The sequence below is a fragment of the Laetiporus sulphureus genome (genome assembly GCF_001632365.1).
Source record: "Laetiporus sulphureus 93-53 unplaced genomic scaffold LAESUscaffold_96, whole genome shotgun sequence".
In the NCBI taxonomy this organism is placed as follows: domain Eukaryota; kingdom Fungi; phylum Basidiomycota; class Agaricomycetes; order Polyporales; family Laetiporaceae; genus Laetiporus; species Laetiporus sulphureus.
Window position 1 is genome coordinate 36323 of NW_024468605.1, and position 17587 is coordinate 53909.

The 17587-nt window shown below is 57.4% G+C and overlaps 7 protein-coding genes across 7 annotated transcripts; 4 read left to right on the top strand and 3 right to left on the bottom strand.

The window, feature by feature from the left end:
• Positions 1–1089: 1089 nt before the first annotated feature.
• LAESUDRAFT_732665 (uncharacterized protein) lies at positions 1090–2406 on the top strand. Its single transcript, XM_040910283.1, has 3 exons — positions 1090–1828; positions 1920–2090; positions 2151–2406. Exons 1-2 carry the CDS (start codon positions 1367–1369, stop codon positions 1950–1952), a joined length of 495 nt encoding a protein of 164 aa, XP_040757768.1. The 5' UTR covers positions 1090–1366; the 3' UTR covers positions 1953–2090; positions 2151–2406.
• A 706-nt stretch (positions 2407–3112) lies between these two features.
• LAESUDRAFT_764985 (NAD(P)-binding protein) lies at positions 3113–4562 on the bottom strand (the record flags this gene model as incomplete). The annotated part of the gene is made up of 8 exons (XM_040913552.1): positions 3113–3263; positions 3318–3400; positions 3454–3576; positions 3625–3871; positions 3927–3979; positions 4035–4286; positions 4337–4432; positions 4491–4562. 8 exons carry the CDS (start codon positions 4560–4562, stop codon positions 3113–3115), a joined length of 1077 nt encoding a protein of 358 aa, XP_040757769.1.
• Positions 4563–5101: 539 nt separating this feature from the next.
• LAESUDRAFT_667044 (HCP-like protein) lies at positions 5102–6825 on the top strand (the record flags this gene model as incomplete). The annotated part of the gene is made up of 3 exons (XM_040905280.1): positions 5102–6292; positions 6354–6559; positions 6633–6825. The coding sequence occupies 3 exons, from the start codon at positions 5102–5104 to the stop codon at positions 6823–6825; spliced, it is 1590 nt and encodes a 529-aa protein (XP_040757770.1).
• A 328-nt stretch (positions 6826–7153) lies between these two features.
• LAESUDRAFT_709421 (uncharacterized protein) lies at positions 7154–9727 on the bottom strand (the record flags this gene model as incomplete). The annotated part of the gene is made up of 6 exons (XM_040906719.1): positions 9282–9727; positions 9100–9225; positions 8956–9039; positions 8359–8903; positions 8081–8305; positions 7154–8024 (listed from the first exon to the last, which is right to left on the bottom strand). Exons 1-6 carry the CDS (start codon positions 9609–9611, stop codon positions 7154–7156), a joined length of 2181 nt encoding a protein of 726 aa, XP_040757771.1. The 5' UTR covers positions 9612–9727.
• Positions 9728–10367: 640 nt separating this feature from the next.
• Positions 10368–12952, bottom strand: LAESUDRAFT_577900 (FAD/NAD(P)-binding domain-containing protein). Its single transcript, XM_040903025.1, has 2 exons — positions 12741–12952; positions 10368–12681 (listed from the first exon to the last, which is right to left on the bottom strand). Exon 2 carries the CDS (start codon positions 12644–12646, stop codon positions 10652–10654), a length of 1995 nt encoding a protein of 664 aa, XP_040757772.1. The 5' UTR covers positions 12647–12681; positions 12741–12952; the 3' UTR covers positions 10368–10651.
• Positions 12953–13995: 1043 nt separating this feature from the next.
• LAESUDRAFT_709423 (uncharacterized protein) lies at positions 13996–16674 on the top strand (the record flags this gene model as incomplete). Its single annotated transcript, XM_040906720.1, has 11 exons — positions 13996–14407; positions 14463–14565; positions 14625–14672; positions 14729–14776; positions 14827–14948; positions 15006–15028; positions 15088–15168; positions 15218–15486; positions 15544–15689; positions 15749–15824; positions 15871–16674. Exons 1-11 carry the CDS (start codon positions 14076–14078, stop codon positions 16672–16674), a joined length of 2052 nt encoding a protein of 683 aa, XP_040757773.1. The 5' UTR covers positions 13996–14075.
• On the top strand, positions 16569–17587 carry LAESUDRAFT_577875 (uncharacterized protein). Its single transcript, XM_040903024.1, has 4 exons — positions 16569–16615; positions 16671–17148; positions 17232–17374; positions 17424–17587. The coding sequence occupies exons 2-4, from the start codon at positions 16775–16777 to the stop codon at positions 17426–17428; spliced, it is 522 nt and encodes a 173-aa protein (XP_040757774.1). The 5' UTR covers positions 16569–16615; positions 16671–16774; the 3' UTR covers positions 17429–17587.

The window sequence follows — 17587 nt, forward strand, 5'->3', positions numbered from 1 at the left end:
GCGTAGGCCATGCCCATTATGTTCCCGAAATTGCGAGCAAATCCTCAAGCGATGCACGGAGGAGTTGGAGGGCCGTTTTGACAGAGCTCGAAAAGGAAATGTTGACAACCGCAACGTTTCAGCGCGCCTGATCACCGATTGTAACTCGGAGAAGCCAGCGATGCATTGACTCCTGGAGCAGGGGCATCTGAGAGTGCAGTCCTGCTTTGATCGGATCGTCTAGAGGGACAGCTTCGATCGCAGAGGCTATGTCTGCCAAAGCGTTCGAACGGGGGATCTACTGATATATCATGCCAGTGATGAGCAGAGAACATCATTGCCAAGCTGTCTCAAGTGCATGAGTTTGGTAAGACAACAGGAGAATTTCGAGCGCTTCAAGCACAATTGTCACTGCTGTACACTGACGACATATCGCGTCACGCCTGCTATTGACTTGGGAATCCAGTGTGGGGAAAGAAGAACATGTCCATAGACTCACCCAATTGGTGGGAGATAGTCGGATGACACTTCCGAACTCGAGGTACAGGATGAGCGGCAAGGTGAACGCTAAAGCGCCAAGTGTCACTCTGTCATGACATTCTGCAAGAGAGGAGCAGCTACATTGCCATGTTACCGCGAGCAGGGCGTTTGGTCGGTGGACAATACTAATATAGCTGCTCGCGGATCATACAAATTTGAAAATCCTTGCGATGCACTTGCCAATCCGCACTTTGGTGGGTATGCAAGAGGTTTGGTTGTGACCAGATCAGCACGTAAAAGGACAGCCTCGGTTGTGTTGACAGTCGGCGCGTTAGGTCAGATGACCGAACAACGGTCCTGAAATGATGTTGCTTCCGAGGAAAGACGTGCCTTGGCCGTATCGCGCTTCGCTATCATAGCGCCGGTTATGCACCGAGATTGGCCAAAGATGTAGCCGGCTTTTCATTGGCCATCAAAACGTGTCTTGGGCCACCACGCTGTGCGCCTTCTCCGTTCATAATCAAACTCAAACTTGGGTGAGTTGGCGACAAGCGCCGGGTCCAAATAACAGTTGCGGCAGAAGCATGGTGCAGGGGAGAAACAGCAGCAATCGGGTTTAATCACAAAAGGGCTGTATACACGAGCAATGCATTGAATGACGGAGAGCATAATTACAAGTGTGGAGTAAAGTGTTTACCGTCGTACGTGGACACGTAGGTATGATAAGGAGCCTGTTAACGTTACGTGTGAATGGTACTGGAATGTCAGCAGCCCTCGCAGCAACCATCGTTGATGTTATACCTCCACATTGCACCGTGGACAAGGTCGATGGCCATCCAGCTAAGCCCCATGGCCCACTGCCCCATCCACCAACGTCTATGTGCGCCAAACGCGGCTCACTTCATTGATGAAGCGCAACTCGCTGGTCTACTTTCAGACGCAGATGTCCCTGCAGCTCCAAGCATCATTGCAGAGCGATGCAAGCAGCTCCATTGGAGCACGTCAGCGGAGCGGCGATTCGTACAAGCGCACGAAGAGGCTCTCTGTGCTGACGCTCACTCCCCTCCCCCTACATTTGCCACCGCGCGACTGTGTTTTGACATCTTCTAGCACGGTCCTCACACCGTGTTGCGCAATGGAAACGAATGCCTCGGAAGGGCGATCGACTAGCGGTTCGGTGGTCGAAGCCTTTCGTCCCGCCGCGGCTTGCCGATTAGTATCGCGGAAACTCGTCGCCATCATCAATGATGCTCACGGCACGCTCTGTCCCCGCGAAGCCGCGCTCGGGCGACATGCGGACGGCAGCGTCGCTTTTGGCATACAACACCCCAGGGGCCTGGCAGACGGAGGGCACGCCTGCACTGAATGGCTGTAGGGCGCGGAGAAGCAGCCTCAGAGAGTAATCAGCACGACGCCAACGGGGATTAATGCGCGAATACGTATGAGGGCGGCCCACCCACATTAAGGTCGAACCAGTGGAGTGGAGACGATGAGCACCAGGTTGGCCGACGTTCCGCCATCCTATGTTGCCCGCTTGATGCAGCAGTAGTATGGCATTAGATCGATGTAAGGCGTGAATGGTAGCAGTATAAACGTAGCGGCACAAGTCGAACTTTCAGCCCATCGGTCGTCTGAACATATACGGGCCGGGATCAGCGGCGCTGTATCAATCCGATGGTGCACGATATAACCTTGGCACCAGAGGCCGTCCGAATGCTGTGTACAGCAAGATGGGCGGGTGAGTTAGGGCGAAAGCGATGCAGGCACAAACAACACGACGTGACGAAACAGAAGGGTCAAGTGAGGGCAAAAGTGGCGCTGGAGCTGACATCAGCGTTAGGGCAAGTGACGACGAAAACAGGCAGCATGTTGAAGAAGTACATGACAGTAACGGGCTGCAAGACGACGGTGAAAAGCGACGTTGGCGCAGGGAAGATCACACAGAGGGTAGGGTCGAGCACGTTGGAGCGAAAGCGGAGCACGAGCTAATGTCAGCGGGGCGAGTCCGAGCGAAAGCGGCGCATCAATGACTCGGATCGAGAGAAGCGCTAACCCGAAAAGGGTGATCGGACAACCTCCTATTTCTTACGTAAGCGTCAAAGCCTGCATGCATGGTAATAGCCAAATACCATTCTGTTATTTGGAACTCTAAATGTAGCCCCTCATATCATGTTTCAGCCCCGACGACAACATTATTTTTATCTCCGACGATGCGCGGTGTCATGCCCGGCTTCATGGAGTATCCAAACTCTGCAGATTGGCTTCGCGGCATCCTTGTTAATCCCCATTACACCGAGCGGGGACCTACTTGACTCTGACTGACTGTCAATGCGGCAGCTACTACTGCAAAGAAAGTTCCATTCAAATCTAGGAGAAGTTTTGAGTCACTAAGGGCGGTTTGGCAAAAATCGACGCGCAGGAAAGGTGCAATTTCAACACCTTTACCTGCACCAAGGGTTGCTGTGTGCGCCACGTCCCTGGCCAGGCAAGCAGCTCGATCATGCGTTGCCGCACAAGCGCCAGCCAACTGATTTCTCTGCTGCTCGACGTTGAATTCACCACGCAGCACACAGGTGACACAGAATACAGAGATAGTCTAAAGTCCTCTTTTCCAAGTACATTTGGGCTAGTGTACAACTTATTTGCCTACTTCTTACTCCTTCGACACCTTGATGACAACCTTGCCAATGTGCTGCTGGCTCTCCAGATACTCATACGCAGCACGCGCTTCCTCGAACTCAAAGATCGAGTTGATAACAGGCTTGATTTGACGCGCGGTGATGAGGCGGTTCATGTCCTCGAACCTGCCAGCCATCGTTAGTGCAATGGGTAATGACACGCATGCAAGGAATGCTTACTGGGTACGTGACCCTATAAGGATACCTCGGAGCGTCACAGCCTTGCCGAGGAGCAATGCGGGTAGGTTGCCTAGATCGCCAGTCTGGTGCAACTAGGTTAGCTTGCACTTGCGTTCAGCAAGCAGAATCTACTCACTCCGACGCCGGCGACAAAGCCAATGACATGAATAAAGCCGCCATAACGAACGGACTGAATGGACTTGTGCAGGGTGCCCACGCCGCCGACTTCGATGACGTGATCGACGCCCCTGCCGTGTGTCTAATGCACCGTCAGCAGAGTACAACACGCAAGCGGACAACGACGAACCACTCGGAGGACTTCCTTCTCCCAATTCGGCGTTTTCTTGTAGTTGATGCAATGTGCGGCACCGAGCTTCGCGGCCACTTCGAGCTTGCTGTCTGATGACGACGTCACGATGACGTCGGCACCGGAAGCTGCGGCGAACTGCAGCCCGAAGGTCGAGACACCTCCCGTACCAAGCACAAGGACAGTGTCTCCGCCCTTGAGAGGGACTGGTCCCATGAGCGCGTTGTAGGCTGTCAGTGCGGCGCATCTGAAAGTACGATTCATCAGAGCATGATAGGGGTACACAGATGCAGGCGACGCACGGCAATGTGGAGGCCTCAACATAGGAGAGATGGGGAGGGATCGTCACCAAGGCCTGCCGTTCAGTGTCATCAACTCAAGCGCAGGATTACTCGATGGAGAAGGCGTACGTGTGCTGGTAGAATCTTGTACTCGGTGAGCACGCCGTCAATGGGAGCGCCGAGGCCAGATAGCTTAATCTCCTCGGTAGGGTCTCCGAAGATGTGTTCCGTGGAGAAGTTGGAGCACACACGGTCGCCGACACTCCACTTCGTAACCTGATCGCCGACAGCAATGATCTCGCCTGCCATATCGGAGCAAGGGACAGGATCCTCCTTTTGGCCTAGAGGATATTGGCCCTTTGCGACTACAAGGTCACGGTACTATTCGTCGGGCGTGAGATAATGCGGCTTGCGGAAGAGGGGGGACGAACCTGGAGGGACACTGCGTGCACCTTCACGAGCACCTCTTTCGACTTGAGCGCACGGACGGGGGCGCGACGCAATGTGAGGTTGTGGAATCCATCGACCTGGAACAGTAGTAGTAAGGCACTTGGCTCACGAGTGGATTGCTAATGAGATGCGTACCTTGGGCAAATGGTATTCACGGGTTACCGTGGGGATGGGCGCTGCAGTGTGGGGTGGTACCGTCAGAGACATGGTTGGTGTAAGTGCGTGTTAGGAGGGGGCTCTTATATGGCGGAGAGGGGAAGGCCTAGGGGCCTAGGTGCGGGAGAGAGCTTAAGAGCGAGACCGTGGAGGGGCTTCACATGAACCGGATTATGACGACATGCACGACGATGAGCAGCCCGGTCGAATCGTCGAGAGGCCTCCGAAAGCCTGCCATTGGCCAAGCCACTCCGTGCGATGCTTTCTCCGCGATGTTCACTGCGGCCGCCGGCCAGCTTAGTTGTCTAACCAATCGTCGGGTGCGTCGTGCTCGTCGAGACTGCGGGACACCGTCAGCGAAGAGCTCGGGAGGACAGCGGATAGTCCAGTTCTGGAGAGTTAGGTGGAGGGCATTTGGGTTCTAGCTGGAGCGGAAAAGAAAGAGGTCGGCCGCGGTGGGAGCGTCGAGCGTCTACATCACGCGCTCCGTCGTGGGCGAACGCGACTGTCTCCACGACGTCTGAGAGTGTGCCCACGACGTCTTTGACAGCGACCACACTGCCCTCCCCGCTGTCGTGCACGCCGCACCCATGTATGCCCAGCCACAGGCTCGTCCGTCTTCCAGCTATCAGCCGGATTTCGCTCCTCAGCGCCCGTACGCAGACTTGGACGCGCGCGACAGTCGGCCGCTTTCTCAGGTATCCTACCAGGGCCCTCCTCCTCGTTCCTCCTCTCGTCCTCCACGCTCCTCTTCTCGCCCTCCAAGATCTTCCTCGAGACCTGCGACCCAGATTGAACAGCAGTACGATGACTATGCCTATGACCAGGAGTCGCCTTCTCCGCCAGATCCCGACGGGGACGACTTTTACACTTCCTCCCAGGCCAACGTTCATGACCAGTACACACTACCAGCCCAGTCCATCGCCACGCAATCAGTCCGAGCTCCCTCTCCCCCCGCTGCTCTTCTGGACCACTCGCATCTCCGTCCCGGCAAAGAGGCAGCCCTTCTGTCCCACGCACGCACACTCGAGCTCTACCGTGCCAATGCAAAGAAGACGCAAGACCCCGACACTCAATTCGAGTTTGCCGTATTCATGATCGACGCATCCAAGACCATGACCATGCCCGTCCCCACCCCCGGCAACGTCATGGAAGTCGAAAAGGCAGAGCAGAAGCGAGAAGACCTCATTCGCGAGGGTATCGCCCTGCTGAAGAAGCTCGCAGATCGCGGACACATGCCCTCACAGTACTTCCTCGCCGACTGCTACGCCAACGGCATCGGCACGCACAAGAACCGCCAGGACTTTGATCGCGCCTTCCCCCTGTTCGTACTCGCCGCGAAGCACGGACACCCCGACGCTGCCTACCGCGCAGGCACATGTTGCGAGAACGGCTGGGGCTGCAGACGCGAGTCGGCCAAGGCCGTCATGTTCTACCGCAAGGCGGCCGCCGCAGGCCATCCCGGTGCGCTCTATCGCTTAGGCATCGCCCAGCTCAATGGCGAGCTCGGCCTTTCCAAAAGCCCTAGAGAGGGAGTCTCGTACTTGAAACGGTCAGCCGAGCATGCGACTGCCGAGTTCCCGCATGCTCTGCATGAACTGGCGCTGCTCCACGAGAGGGGCATCGACAATGTCCTGTTTGTCGACAATGAATATGCGGCGGAGCTCCTCGCGCAGGCTGCTGAGCTGGGCTATGCCCCGAGCGCGTATCGTCTGGGAGAGTGCTACGAGTATGGGAAGATGGGTTGTCCGCAGGACCCAGCGCTGTCAATACACTATTACGTGCGTGCTGGAATCCTGCTCTCGGTGCGACCTAACATCCCTTACTTCCATCTCGCACCAGAATATCGCAGCGCAGCAGAATCACCGCGACGCGTGCTTCGCGCTCACTGCGTGGTACCTCGTCGGCTCGCCCGGTGTCCTGCCCCAATCTGACACGGAAGCCTTTCTGTGGGCAAAGAGGGCGGCCGAGGCGGGGCTGCCAAAGGCGATGTATGCCGTTGGCTACTTTCTTGAAGTTGGGATAGGGACGGAGCCGGACGTGAACGAGTGCGTGCATATTTCGCTTCAGGCGTTACTGTCCGTAGTACCTGGCTGACGTCTTCATTCCTATCGGTATTAGAGCGAAGACATGGTACAAGCGCGCCGCGGAGAAGGGAGACAAGCGTGCGGCCCAGCGACTCAAGGGCACTGGTCCTATGGCTGAGCCTGGCGGGCCAGGCTCCGTGCTGCATCGCAGTATGAGCGGCAGCGACGAGGCGTCCCTCGCCCTCTCCGGTAAGAGCGGGAAGGACAAGGACTGTAGCATAATGTGAGGCGTGGGAGAGGGACCGGTTCGCGGGTGAGACATCTATGCATATGGATACGTGGGACACCGGTCATGGACGCATGTGGACTGCTATTGTACGTACGCCCCTCCCCGCCTTTTATTTTCCCTGCTCGCGGATTTGACTTTGTATATGCCACCCTCCCTTGAATAATCTGCAGGGTGAACGGGGATCACGATACGATGTGCGCCACGGATGTTTTTTCGTCTAGACATATACCATTACATTAATCCAAGCTACTTCACCAATGCGATCTGCAGTCTGCTACGATTGAGTCCGCACCGCGTCGCGATCAACGGTCGGTACCTTTCCTCCTTCAGTAACATTCCCAACTATGTCCTCCCACAGCGATCAGCCTGTTGAACAGCTCGTCCCTCCCCTTGATCGCCGTCAAGACCCGCTTCTCACCCGCCTCGTCCTCAATCTCAAGCCCGTCAACAACCTCCCGCTGCAACGCCCACCCAATGACCATCTTCCCCTTCCACCCATACCCGCCCACCTTCCTCAGCCCGCCCACCTCCTTCAGCGCGATCGTGAACACCCCCGGAGGCACCTCGGGCTCCGGCCCCGGCCCCGCTTTCACAGCAGCAGCAACGGTCTTCGCGATGCTCGCCAGGTTCCGCTTCAAGTCCTTCTCCCACACGAACGAAAGAAAGGGAGACGCGGCGCTCGTGACGAGCACGACGTAGCCGCGCTTCCCGTGCATACGCGCCGCGTAGGTCGTCGGCCCGTCGCCCACGCCGACTCGACTGCCCGTTGGGCCATCGCTCGTGATGACCTTGTCCTCGTCTTCAGGCACGGCGCCCAGTCGGCGCTTGGCTGCTTCGGACCCCATCTTCGCCTTTATGTGGTCGATGCCCAGCGCACCGCTGACTGTCGCTTTTCCGGTGCCTTTGAGCAGCTTGGTGAGCTTGTTCCCGGATCTGGGCTTCCCTGCGTTTCCGTCGGTGTCGGCTTCGCTGTCCTGCTGTGCGTTCTCGTCCGCGTGGGCGCTTTCGACTTCGTAATTCGACGCGTCGAACTCGTAGTCGCGTTCCTTCACCGCGGCCTCTGGGTCGCTATGTTCTTCTCCCTCTGTCACCTTGTTCGTCGAAGGCGGAGGAGGCAGCGGAGTCTTGTGTGCTTCGGCGATCCTCAGAAGCGTAACGGTCAGTTGCGCATTTGTAGGTACACCCTTTAGAAGTGTCCTACGTCGAAAGAATATTCGTCTCACAGTTACTCACAAGCAGTTTCACGCACGCACCTCCTGAGCTCCAAGGCCTCTCTCCAGTTGGGGTAACGCGTTGTTATCCAGTGCACCGAACGCGTCATGATCGGCTGTCCGAAAATGGCAAACCCGATGCCGAAAGTAGTCGCCTTTACGAAGAGCGCCGATGGTACAATCGTCATCGCAACCATCAGCGATAGTACGACCGCCGCGAGGCGAAGGCGGGGCGCGTGCGAGAAGGGCGGCGTCGGCGACAATGCACTGCGAACAGGTGAGCACGGCGGGATTGACGGCAACGCAACGGGAGAACGCACTTGCCGAAGCGTTCCCAAGTGTCCACGACGTCCGACAACGCACGCATCGCAGGACGCGCGGTCTCCCACATCGCCGCCTCGACGTGCGTCTTGGTCGCATCGTGCTTCCCATCCGCCCGCGCGCCCTGAGCGACGTGTGTCGCATCCGCCGTCTGCGCCGCAATCTGCGTCGGCTCAGGCATCGCAGCGCCAATACCACCCTCCTCCTGCTTCGCGGCGTCGACATCCTCCGACTGGCCCGCGTGCGGTGCGACTTTCTGCCCTGTGGCGGTGCCGATGGCGAGGGAGGCGACGCCCGACACGAAGTTGGTCGCTTCTTGCTCTACTGCCTCGCCCTTGTGCGCTTCTGGTGCGCCTGAGAGGCTGTCACCGCTGCCGATGGTGCCCGCGCGTGGGACCTGGAGGTTGCCTGACTTCGCGCTTACGGCGGCGAGTGGGGCTGGTGGGAAGAGATAACGACGGGAGGGCGGGTGCATGATGAGAACGAGGAGTGTCATGCTGATGAGGGCACCGAGGAGGTTGTTGAACCAAGCGAGATAGTATGCCTGGAGGAAGCGTCAATTGTTATATTCAAGATGACAGTGCATTCGTACTTACGATGGTGAAGCCAGCGGTGCGGCGTGGCTCGTTCCACGAGCGAATGCGTGCAATGTGCTTGCCGAACGCGGCGATCCCGATGATCTAGGATGGGAAAATTTTTAGTGTGCTTCCCGTGTCGTACGGCGGGTGAGCTGTGCGCACAATGCTCATATAGAACCGCTCGAGGTGAGCGCGCAGCTTGTCTGGTGAAAATTCCTCATTCTCGGATATTTCCAGATCTAGTTGGCCCAGTGGAGGCGGCGGTATCGCCTTGACATGGTATATTTGCTGCGCAAGAGGTAGATGAGATTGAGACAAAAACAGGATTTGGCACACTGACGCACCTTGTTGAATCTGCGGATCAAAGTGAACAGATCCTCGTTGGAGAGACCGTGCACGATAGTTGGCGGTAGATGTGCTAGGTCTCTGTTCCACCCGATGTCCCTTACCTCGGGATCCTTCAAGTCGAGCTGAATGTCGGCACTGGCGCCGGGATCTGGTGGGAGTTCTACCGTCTGCGCGATGACGTTTGCGTCGGATTGCAGGAGAGGATTTCCATCGGGGGCGGTAGCGAGTGCTGTCCGTGGGGTGGCAGGAGATACCGCTGAGTCGATGGGGACCTCAGAGTACTCTGGGGGGAGGTCTCCTGCAGGTCGAAGTGCTGGGTCCTCCATGGCGCTCAGAATGAAGTGAGGGTAGTTGGGTGATGGTCAATAGGAGGAACGAGGGCGCTGGTTGCGCTCCGCCGAACGCCAGGGTTGCCATGTCCAACTCACTCCATGACGTACCTATTTAAGCAGTGATCGAGTATCTGTGTGGCATAGGGGCCGAGCGCTCCCTGCCATCGAGACAGAGCCCCACCGGGGACTGCCACCGTTTTTCCTGTGTACGCCTTGCAGAGTGCTCTATATGGATCGGGGAATGATCGAGTCCTGGTAGAGGAGGTAAAACCTGTCGCCATTATCATATAGTCTAACCTCTCATCTAGGTGACCGAGCTCTTTTCCACTGTCAAGGGATGTGGTGTTTACAACCCACTTGCCATCTTGAAAGTCGACCTTGGTCACTTTGGTATGCAGCCTGAGGTCTCCGTCGCGCACGTACTGCTGAGCATAGGCGTGCTGGCAGGTATCGTCCCATATCATCAGAATATCCAACTTTTCCAGTGGCAGCATAAGAGAAGAAGCACGTGTGGCGCGCGAACTACTGTATTTGTTGTCATGAGTGGCCGGTGGAATGGATGGTCGGATGACCATATTCCACCGATATCGCTGCAGGATTCGAAGATCGCCGCTTGAAGTTGAGGATAGTGGGTGATGTGCCACAAGTTCGGCTTGGCCACCGCCTAGCATGCGATGAGTGACAGTTGACATGGAAAATACTTACCTATGATGGCAACACGCTTCAACTTGGAGGAGCAGTTCCACGATTCCATCAGGCTCTTTAGGATGAACGCTTGAATGATGACATTCAGAGTATAGCGTGTCCAAGGTTCAAGTACGAGCACGGAGGATACAATTCCATCACTGATTGTGACCAAGGTTAGTATACGGAGTGAACCTTACAATCGCGTCGGGGGCTTTATGATCTGATCCTAGTCTCACGATAAATCTTGCCTTCCGAGCCTTGGATACCACCAGGCGAATGCTTCACTAGATATCTACACTGTCGTACAAAAGCCAGACGACTCAAATCATCAGGACGAGCCCAATTGTTCAGGGCCTCGTAAACGTAGTCTCGCTAACGACGCCCTCGCTGGAACTGTCTCTGATTTCGAACTGCGTCACCTCCGCGCCATTGAAAACGAACTTGTAGCTCGCGAGGACCGCCACCTCCGATCCTCTTCCTATTGCGCACCAACCATCCGAACCATGTTGCTCCGCGAACGAGGACTCGTTGGGAGAGTCGCGCGAGACGGCCTCGATGTTGTGCTGCCAGCTATCCGTTTGATCTTCATCCGGAGGTTGTTCATAATCGGCGCGAACAACGCTCCACACAGCGATGGTATCGCTAGCAGGATCGTAGCGATAGACTGCCGTGCGCTGCTCTTCAGCCGACTCTCCCGTCGCGGATATGAACACCCCTCGTTCGTGATAGAGATATTCGCGGATGACAGCCTCGGTCATGGCCCCTGGTCCGGTCAGTGGACCAGTCATAGGGCGCATAAGGAACGTGCCAAAGCCCACAAATTGGCCATTCATTGCAGGCTGTGATGCGCTGTGGACGGTGCGATCGACCTGCCACTGGCCCGCCCACGAACGGAATGCAGCGCCTCGAACCCAAGTCCCGGATGTCATAAGCGTGAAGGCGCTTTCCGTATCGAGGCGGATCTCCTCGACGTCGTGCGTGACTTCGAGCGGATAGTTTGCAGCTACCACGTAAGTCGCATCGGACATCGGGATGCCAAGCAGATCGGCGTAGCTCTCGAACAAGCCAGCGTAGTCGCCGTGAGGGAACTGAATGCCCGACTTGCTCGAAGCCTCTCGCACACTCTCCTCCAAGGCCACACCCTCCTTCATCTCGTCATCCGAAGGCCAGCTTTGGGCTCCCGAAAAGATTGCCGCCAAGTAACGCGCCTGGAGCTCGATCACCCCGTAGTACGATCCTCGATACATGCCCACGAATCCGGCGTTTGGCAGGTCAGGATGCAGCACGAGGCGATGAGAGAGGAAGGGAACACTACGATTATTCGGCTGGAAACTGATCGCATCACGGGCGCTCTGAGAGAGGTATGGCAGCACGATGTTGTAGCCAGTGCACATGATGACAACGTCTGGACGATCGATACGGTCTCCCGTGGAAAGAACCAACTCGCCGGTCGTCGTATCAACCGCCGCCAGCCTCGCGAGGTACGTCTGCACGATCCCCGTCTGGATCCCACCCCTGTAAAGCTCGGACATGCCGACCTGCGCGGGCGTGCTGGTGTCGAATTCGAATGAAGGGAGAAGATTGTTCGGAAACAATGACTGAAAGTAGGCATGCGTGCTGCGATTGGCAGCGGGAGTCGGGTTGATCGCTTCTGTGCGACGGCCGTTGAGATCTGTTCTGTTGTACGACAACAAATCCCAAGGAAGGAACGATGGCATTGCAGAGGAGTTGGTTGGTGTATAGAGGGGCGAGACGTAGAACGGCCTCGGAGTGATGTGATGGACTTTGCGGGCATAGGGTGAAAGCGCACCAGCGATCTCAACGGCAGACAGTGACCCACCCACCACGGCGACGGTCTTGTCCAAGTACGCGTCGGGATCCTTGAACATAGCTGAGTGTTCGAGGACGGGGAAATTGTCTATTCCTGGCAAATCGGGGATGTATGGACTCGAAAAGAAGCCTGTAGCGATGATCAGGTAATGAAAAACCTCGACGTGTGCAACGGAATTGCCATCCTGCTGCGTGGAAACGCTTTTCACCATCCACTTGCCATCCTGATAGTCCACCGAGGCGACTTTGGTATTCAATCTAACGTCAGCTTTGTCGACATAAGTCTGCGCATACACGTCAAGGAAGTGGCCCATGTCCCCGGAGTACCGAAAAAGGTCCTTCCTCTCGCGTCCTGCATCCGCCGGCCAAGGGACATCAGAAAAGGTACACGTGTGGCGACATATGTTGGTCGTCATGAGTGGACGGTGGTGAGGATGGTCAGGGGACCATATTCCACCGAGAGAGGGCGAAGCTTCGAAGATGACTGCTTTCAGGTTCTGGCAATTGCTCATATGCCTATATGCTACGAGACCGGCTTGGCCACCGCCTGGAAATTGTGCATGACGGTGAGAGACGCGTGAGGATATGCAGGATTATGCTATGTACCTATGATTGCTACTCATTTCTGGGAGCCGGGTTCCATGGTACGAGAGGGACGTCGGGATTGAAAGTCAGCAGGACCATCCGTGATACGAAGGAATATATAGGTAGGTGAGTGGCATACGTCTCATCGTGCACATGAGCTGCGCATGTTGAGAACTCTATCGTTGGAAGATCAGTGAATGCTTAGCAAGTTCTGTTGACAGCGAAGTGTCCGAATGAACGGAGTTTTGAACAAGCCGAGAGCACGAGCACTGGCATCGTGAGACCGAGACGTCGACAACTAGCGGTATCATTCCTTGTTGCGACACTTCGAGGGACAGAACGATGTCTGGCATCGACCCGAGACCCAGCTGATGCTTCCATTCAGGTCAGCCAAAGTCAAGGTGATGGATGGAAGGCGCACAATTCTATTGCCAAATCCCCCCGAATTGAGAATGCGAGTCAGGTCATACGGAAGAATCGATTGTGCAGGTCAAACTAAACCCAGCACCGATTCTATTGATGTGTCGGTCAATGGTGAGCTCCGGTGTACCGAGAGCCTATATTTGGTGCACGAGCTTGACCTTCGGTGGGTGGTCTGAAACACGCGTTGTTCTCAGGAAATGAAAAGTCCGCAGCATCTCTGATCAACATAAGTGCATAACCACTATTGGCGATGCACGTTGGTAGCAGATACTGACGACTCGATAGGGACTTTGGAGTACTCTGGGGGAGGTCTTGTGCAGGTCGTCGGAGCGCTGGATCCTCCATGGCGATCAGAGTAAAGTGAGAGTAGCGTGCGCAAGAGTGGCAGTCAACGGCGGGAGGTGATAGATAACAGAGGGAACGAGGGATGCTGGTCGCGCTCCGCCCTGCTCTATGACATACCCGAAGCAGTGATCAAGTGGCGACCTAACCCAGTACTGTCCCATAAACATTCATCATCATATCCTGACGCTCCGCCGTCCGATAGACATTCATCATCATGTTCTGAGACCGGTGAAGGCGAGACTCAGGCAGAAACGGAGTATACGGCCCTCGAGTCTGCGTTGCCCACCATGAAAGAGCTTCAGCAATGTAGATTGACGGTTGGTGCTGCACCCGGCACGTACGAGCAAAGACGGTGCAGAACTTACGCGCGTGTGTTGTCCGTCGAGATCACGATGAAGGTCGACGTCGTTATCCGAGTGCGTCAGAACGAGATGGGCCAGATGCGCGGCCGATCAAATCGCGATTTGTGTGATCACGAGTGCGTTCGTGTCCGCGCCCCCCGCTCATCGCCCCAGCCATGCCATTCTCCCCCTCTGCCCATCCTCGGCTCTCTTCCGAGTCACCGACGTCCTGTTGCCCGCTCACCGCATGCTCTCGCCCGCCATGCTCACGAACACGCGTCGTTCAGTGGCGCGCTCGCTCTCTCGCGTGCCTCGCAGCTTCACTCCGGGCTTGACTGCTGGCACGCGTCTGGACAACGACCATGACGCGCATCCGTCCCTGGCTCGCTCGCTGTCGTCGCTCAGAAGCTCTGCTCGAGGCCGGCCTGCCGCTGCCGCTGACACATGGAGGAACGCGCATCTCCGTGAACGCACTGCAATCCCTTCCATTCATACCGCCCTGTCAGACACCCGCAGAGCCGTCTCGGCGCCCTCACCAGACAGGAAGCCCCACTTTGACAAGATCCTCATCGCGAATCGGTGCGTGCGCTCTCTCCGATGCCCTGACGTAGCACTCATCGCGATCCCTCTGAAGAGGCGAGATCGCGTGTCGTGTGATCCGCACGGCGAAGAAGCTGGGAATAACGACCGTCGCGGTCTACAGCGAGGTGGATGCCGACGCACTGCACGTTCGCTTGGTACGTGCATCAGACGCGACGCGCGACGCCTTTCACTTACGTCGCGCCGTGCACTCTAGGCGGACGAGGCGTACTGTATCGGGCCTGCCGCATCATCGGAGAGCTACGTAAGCCCATTCGTGCCCGCCGCGTATTGACTACGACCTGAACGCTTCGCCCGCAGCTCCGCATGGACAAGATCATCAAAGTCTGCCACCGTAGCGGCGCTCAGGTCAGCTGCGTCTTCCCCAGATGAACAAGCTCTAACGCGCAGCTCGCAAGGCCGTACACCCCGGCTACGGCTTCCTCAGCGAGAACGCGCACTTTGCGGAACGTCTCGCGCACGAGGGCATCGCGTTCATAGGCCCTCCCGCCAGTGCCATCGTGAGCATGGGTTCCAAGAGGTAGGCAATTCCAGCGTCTCGCACGCCGCTTGTCTGACTGACAGGCACGGACTCTAGCGAGTCAAAGACGATCATGTCAGGTACGCATTGAATCGCTGCCGTTCTCTAATTCTTTCTGACGGCTATACTGCAAAACAAGACGCGGGCGTGCCAGTCGTCCCAGGCTATCACGGGGCAGATCAGGATCCCGCACTGCTCGCTCAAGAAGCGACTCGGATCGGTTCGTCCTCTGTCCCTCCCATGACCTCGCTACTGACCTGCGACCGCAGGCTATCCGGTGCTCATCAAAGCCGTGCACGGCGGCGGCGGCAAAGGCATGCGCGTCGTGCGCTCCGCTGCCGAATTCGCGGACACGCTGGAGAGCGCACAGCGCGAGGCGCGCAAGGCGTTCGGGAACGAGCACGTACTGGTCGAAAAGTTCATCGAGCGGCCGAGGCACGTCGAGGTGCAGGTGTTTGCGGATGCGCTGGGCGGGTGCGTGAGTCTGTGGGAGAGGGACTGCTCGGTGCAGAGGAGGAACCAGAAGATCATCGAGGAGGTGAGTGTGATACAACTATCGCAGGAGAGCTTGATGGTCGACGGACACGCTCTGTAGGCACCGGCACCCGGCTTGTCACCGGAGTTGCGCGCGGACCTGAGCGCAAAGGCCGTTGCGGCTGCCAAGGCTGTGAACTACGTCGGTGCCGGCACCGTCGAGTTCATCTTTGACAACGATACGGACAAGTTCTACTTCATGGAGATGTACGCTCGTCCTCCTGGTGCTGACCCTCTCGCAGTCGCTGACAATGCCCGTGCGTTAGGAACACGCGGTTGCAGGTGGAACACCCTGTCACGGAGATGATCACCGGGTTAGATCTGGTCGAGTGGCAGCTGGAGGTATGTCAGTGTCGTGTCGGTCCAACCCGTCCTCACGATTCCGCAGGTGGCAGCAGGCAACCCGCTCCCTCTCGATCAGTCGGAAGTCCCGCTGGTAGGGCACGCCTTCGAAGCGCGGATATACGCCGAGAACCCGCGCAACGACTTCCTCCCCGACTCCGGGCATCTGCTCTACCTCTCCACCCCGACGCCCACGCTCACCTTCGCGGCCCCCGTCCCTCCCGCATCACGCCCGCCCGCCGAGGCGCTCGTCCCCGCCCTCAGCGGCTCTGCACACGCCGCGGTCGTGCCGTCCGTGCGCGTCGAGCAGGGCTTCGAGGCGGGCGCGCAGATCGGCGTGTTCTACGACCCGATGATCGCGAAGCTCGTCGTGCACGGCCGGGACCGCACGGAGGCGCTGCGCATGCTGCGGGGCGCGCTCGACGCGTACAGGGTCGTGGGCGTTTCTACGAATGTGGAGTTTTTGAGGACGCTTGCGGGGCATGGCGCGTTTGTGGATGGGGAGCTGGAGACTGGATTCATACCTGTGAGTGCGTCGCGAAGTTTGTATGCTAAGTCGGGAGTAGAAACATCGTGCGGAGCTGTTAGGGTGAGACGCACTCGCTCTGTCTCGCCGTGCGTCGCCACTGGCATGCGTGCACGAGACTGCCAGATGGATCCACGTGAGGTACGACCGTGCAGTATGTTAGAGATCGTGCCATGTAAGGAGCAGAGAGGCCTTTCACCGGATACAAGGCATATCGGACACTTTGCCGCAGTCTACGCTAGTCTCTGCAGCTCACAAAGGCCTGGTAAGCACGCTTTTGTTTTGACTACACTGAGTTGTGACCCATCATCTATTTCCAGCTAGTTTTGACATGCGCTCGCTGTCCTCCCCTTCTCCATGAATTCTCGATACCATTCCCACTTTGTGCTACCCTGATCCGGCACCGAATCCTCCATCGCCGACGATGCGCTCGTGCGCCTTTCCCATTCTTATCCCTTGCCGCCCAACTCGACCTCGCCCTCGACCTCGCCGTACCAGCCCGCTCATCCCGTTCAAGCCCCGTTCTCCTTGTTGCAAACAACATATCGTGGCTCATGAACCGCCCGACCGTCCCATCGACGTTACTTCACCAACCTCCCCGCGCTGGGTACATCAATGCGAAGGGTTTGAGCGCGCCGCCTCGTTTCGAGACCAGATCGTGCGTCGGGGCCACAGCATTGCGATCGAAGACGGAGAGCGTTCTTTGCGCTGCGTGCGCTCGACGCCGACGCCGACGGACCACAACGTGGACCGTGATTCGACGCAATGGACAGGGAGTGCGGGGAGACATCTCGAACGGTGAGCAGACTACCCGCTGCTCGATCCTTCGCGTGTACATGTCGACTGAAGCGTTTGAGCGCGCCGCCTTGTTCCGAGACCAGACCGCGCGTCGGGGCCACGCCATTGCGATCCAAGACGGAGAGCGTTCCTTGCGCTGCGTGCGCTCGACATCGACGCCGACGGACCGCAACGTGGACCGTGATTCGGCGCGATGGACGGGGAGTGCGGGGAGACATCTCGAACGGTGAGCAGACTACCCGCTGCTCGATCCTTCGCGTGTCCATGTCGACTAGCATGATCTGTGCACTCAATTGCCCCATTCGCGTCGAGGATGCCATCACCCTCGTGAGACGTGTGGATGGCCGGAGCGTATCGAGACGCAGGCGAGGTGTTGGCTACGTGGATACTGTAATTGACGAGGTGCGCTGCGAGAGACGGCCAAGACCGGTGGTCATCG

Coding starts and splice junctions, on each gene's coding strand:
- LAESUDRAFT_732665 (XM_040910283.1), top strand. CDS start 1,367: ATGAAGCGCAACTCGCTGGTCTACTTTCAGACGCAGATGTCCCTGCAG. Junction 1,829..1,919: donor GGCACGCCTGCACTGAATGG/CTGTAGGGCGCG, acceptor CGGCCCACCCAC/ATTAAGGTCGAACCAGTGGA.
- LAESUDRAFT_577900 (XM_040903025.1), bottom strand. CDS start 12,646: ATGAGCAATTGCCAGAACCTGAAAGCAGTCATCTTCGAAGCTTCGCCC.
- LAESUDRAFT_577875 (XM_040903024.1), top strand. CDS start 16,775: ATGCGCTCGTGCGCCTTTCCCATTCTTATCCCTTGCCGCCCAACTCGA. Junction 17,149..17,231: donor GCGGGGAGACATCTCGAACG/GTGAGCAGACTA, acceptor TTCCGAGACCAG/ACCGCGCGTCGGGGCCACGC.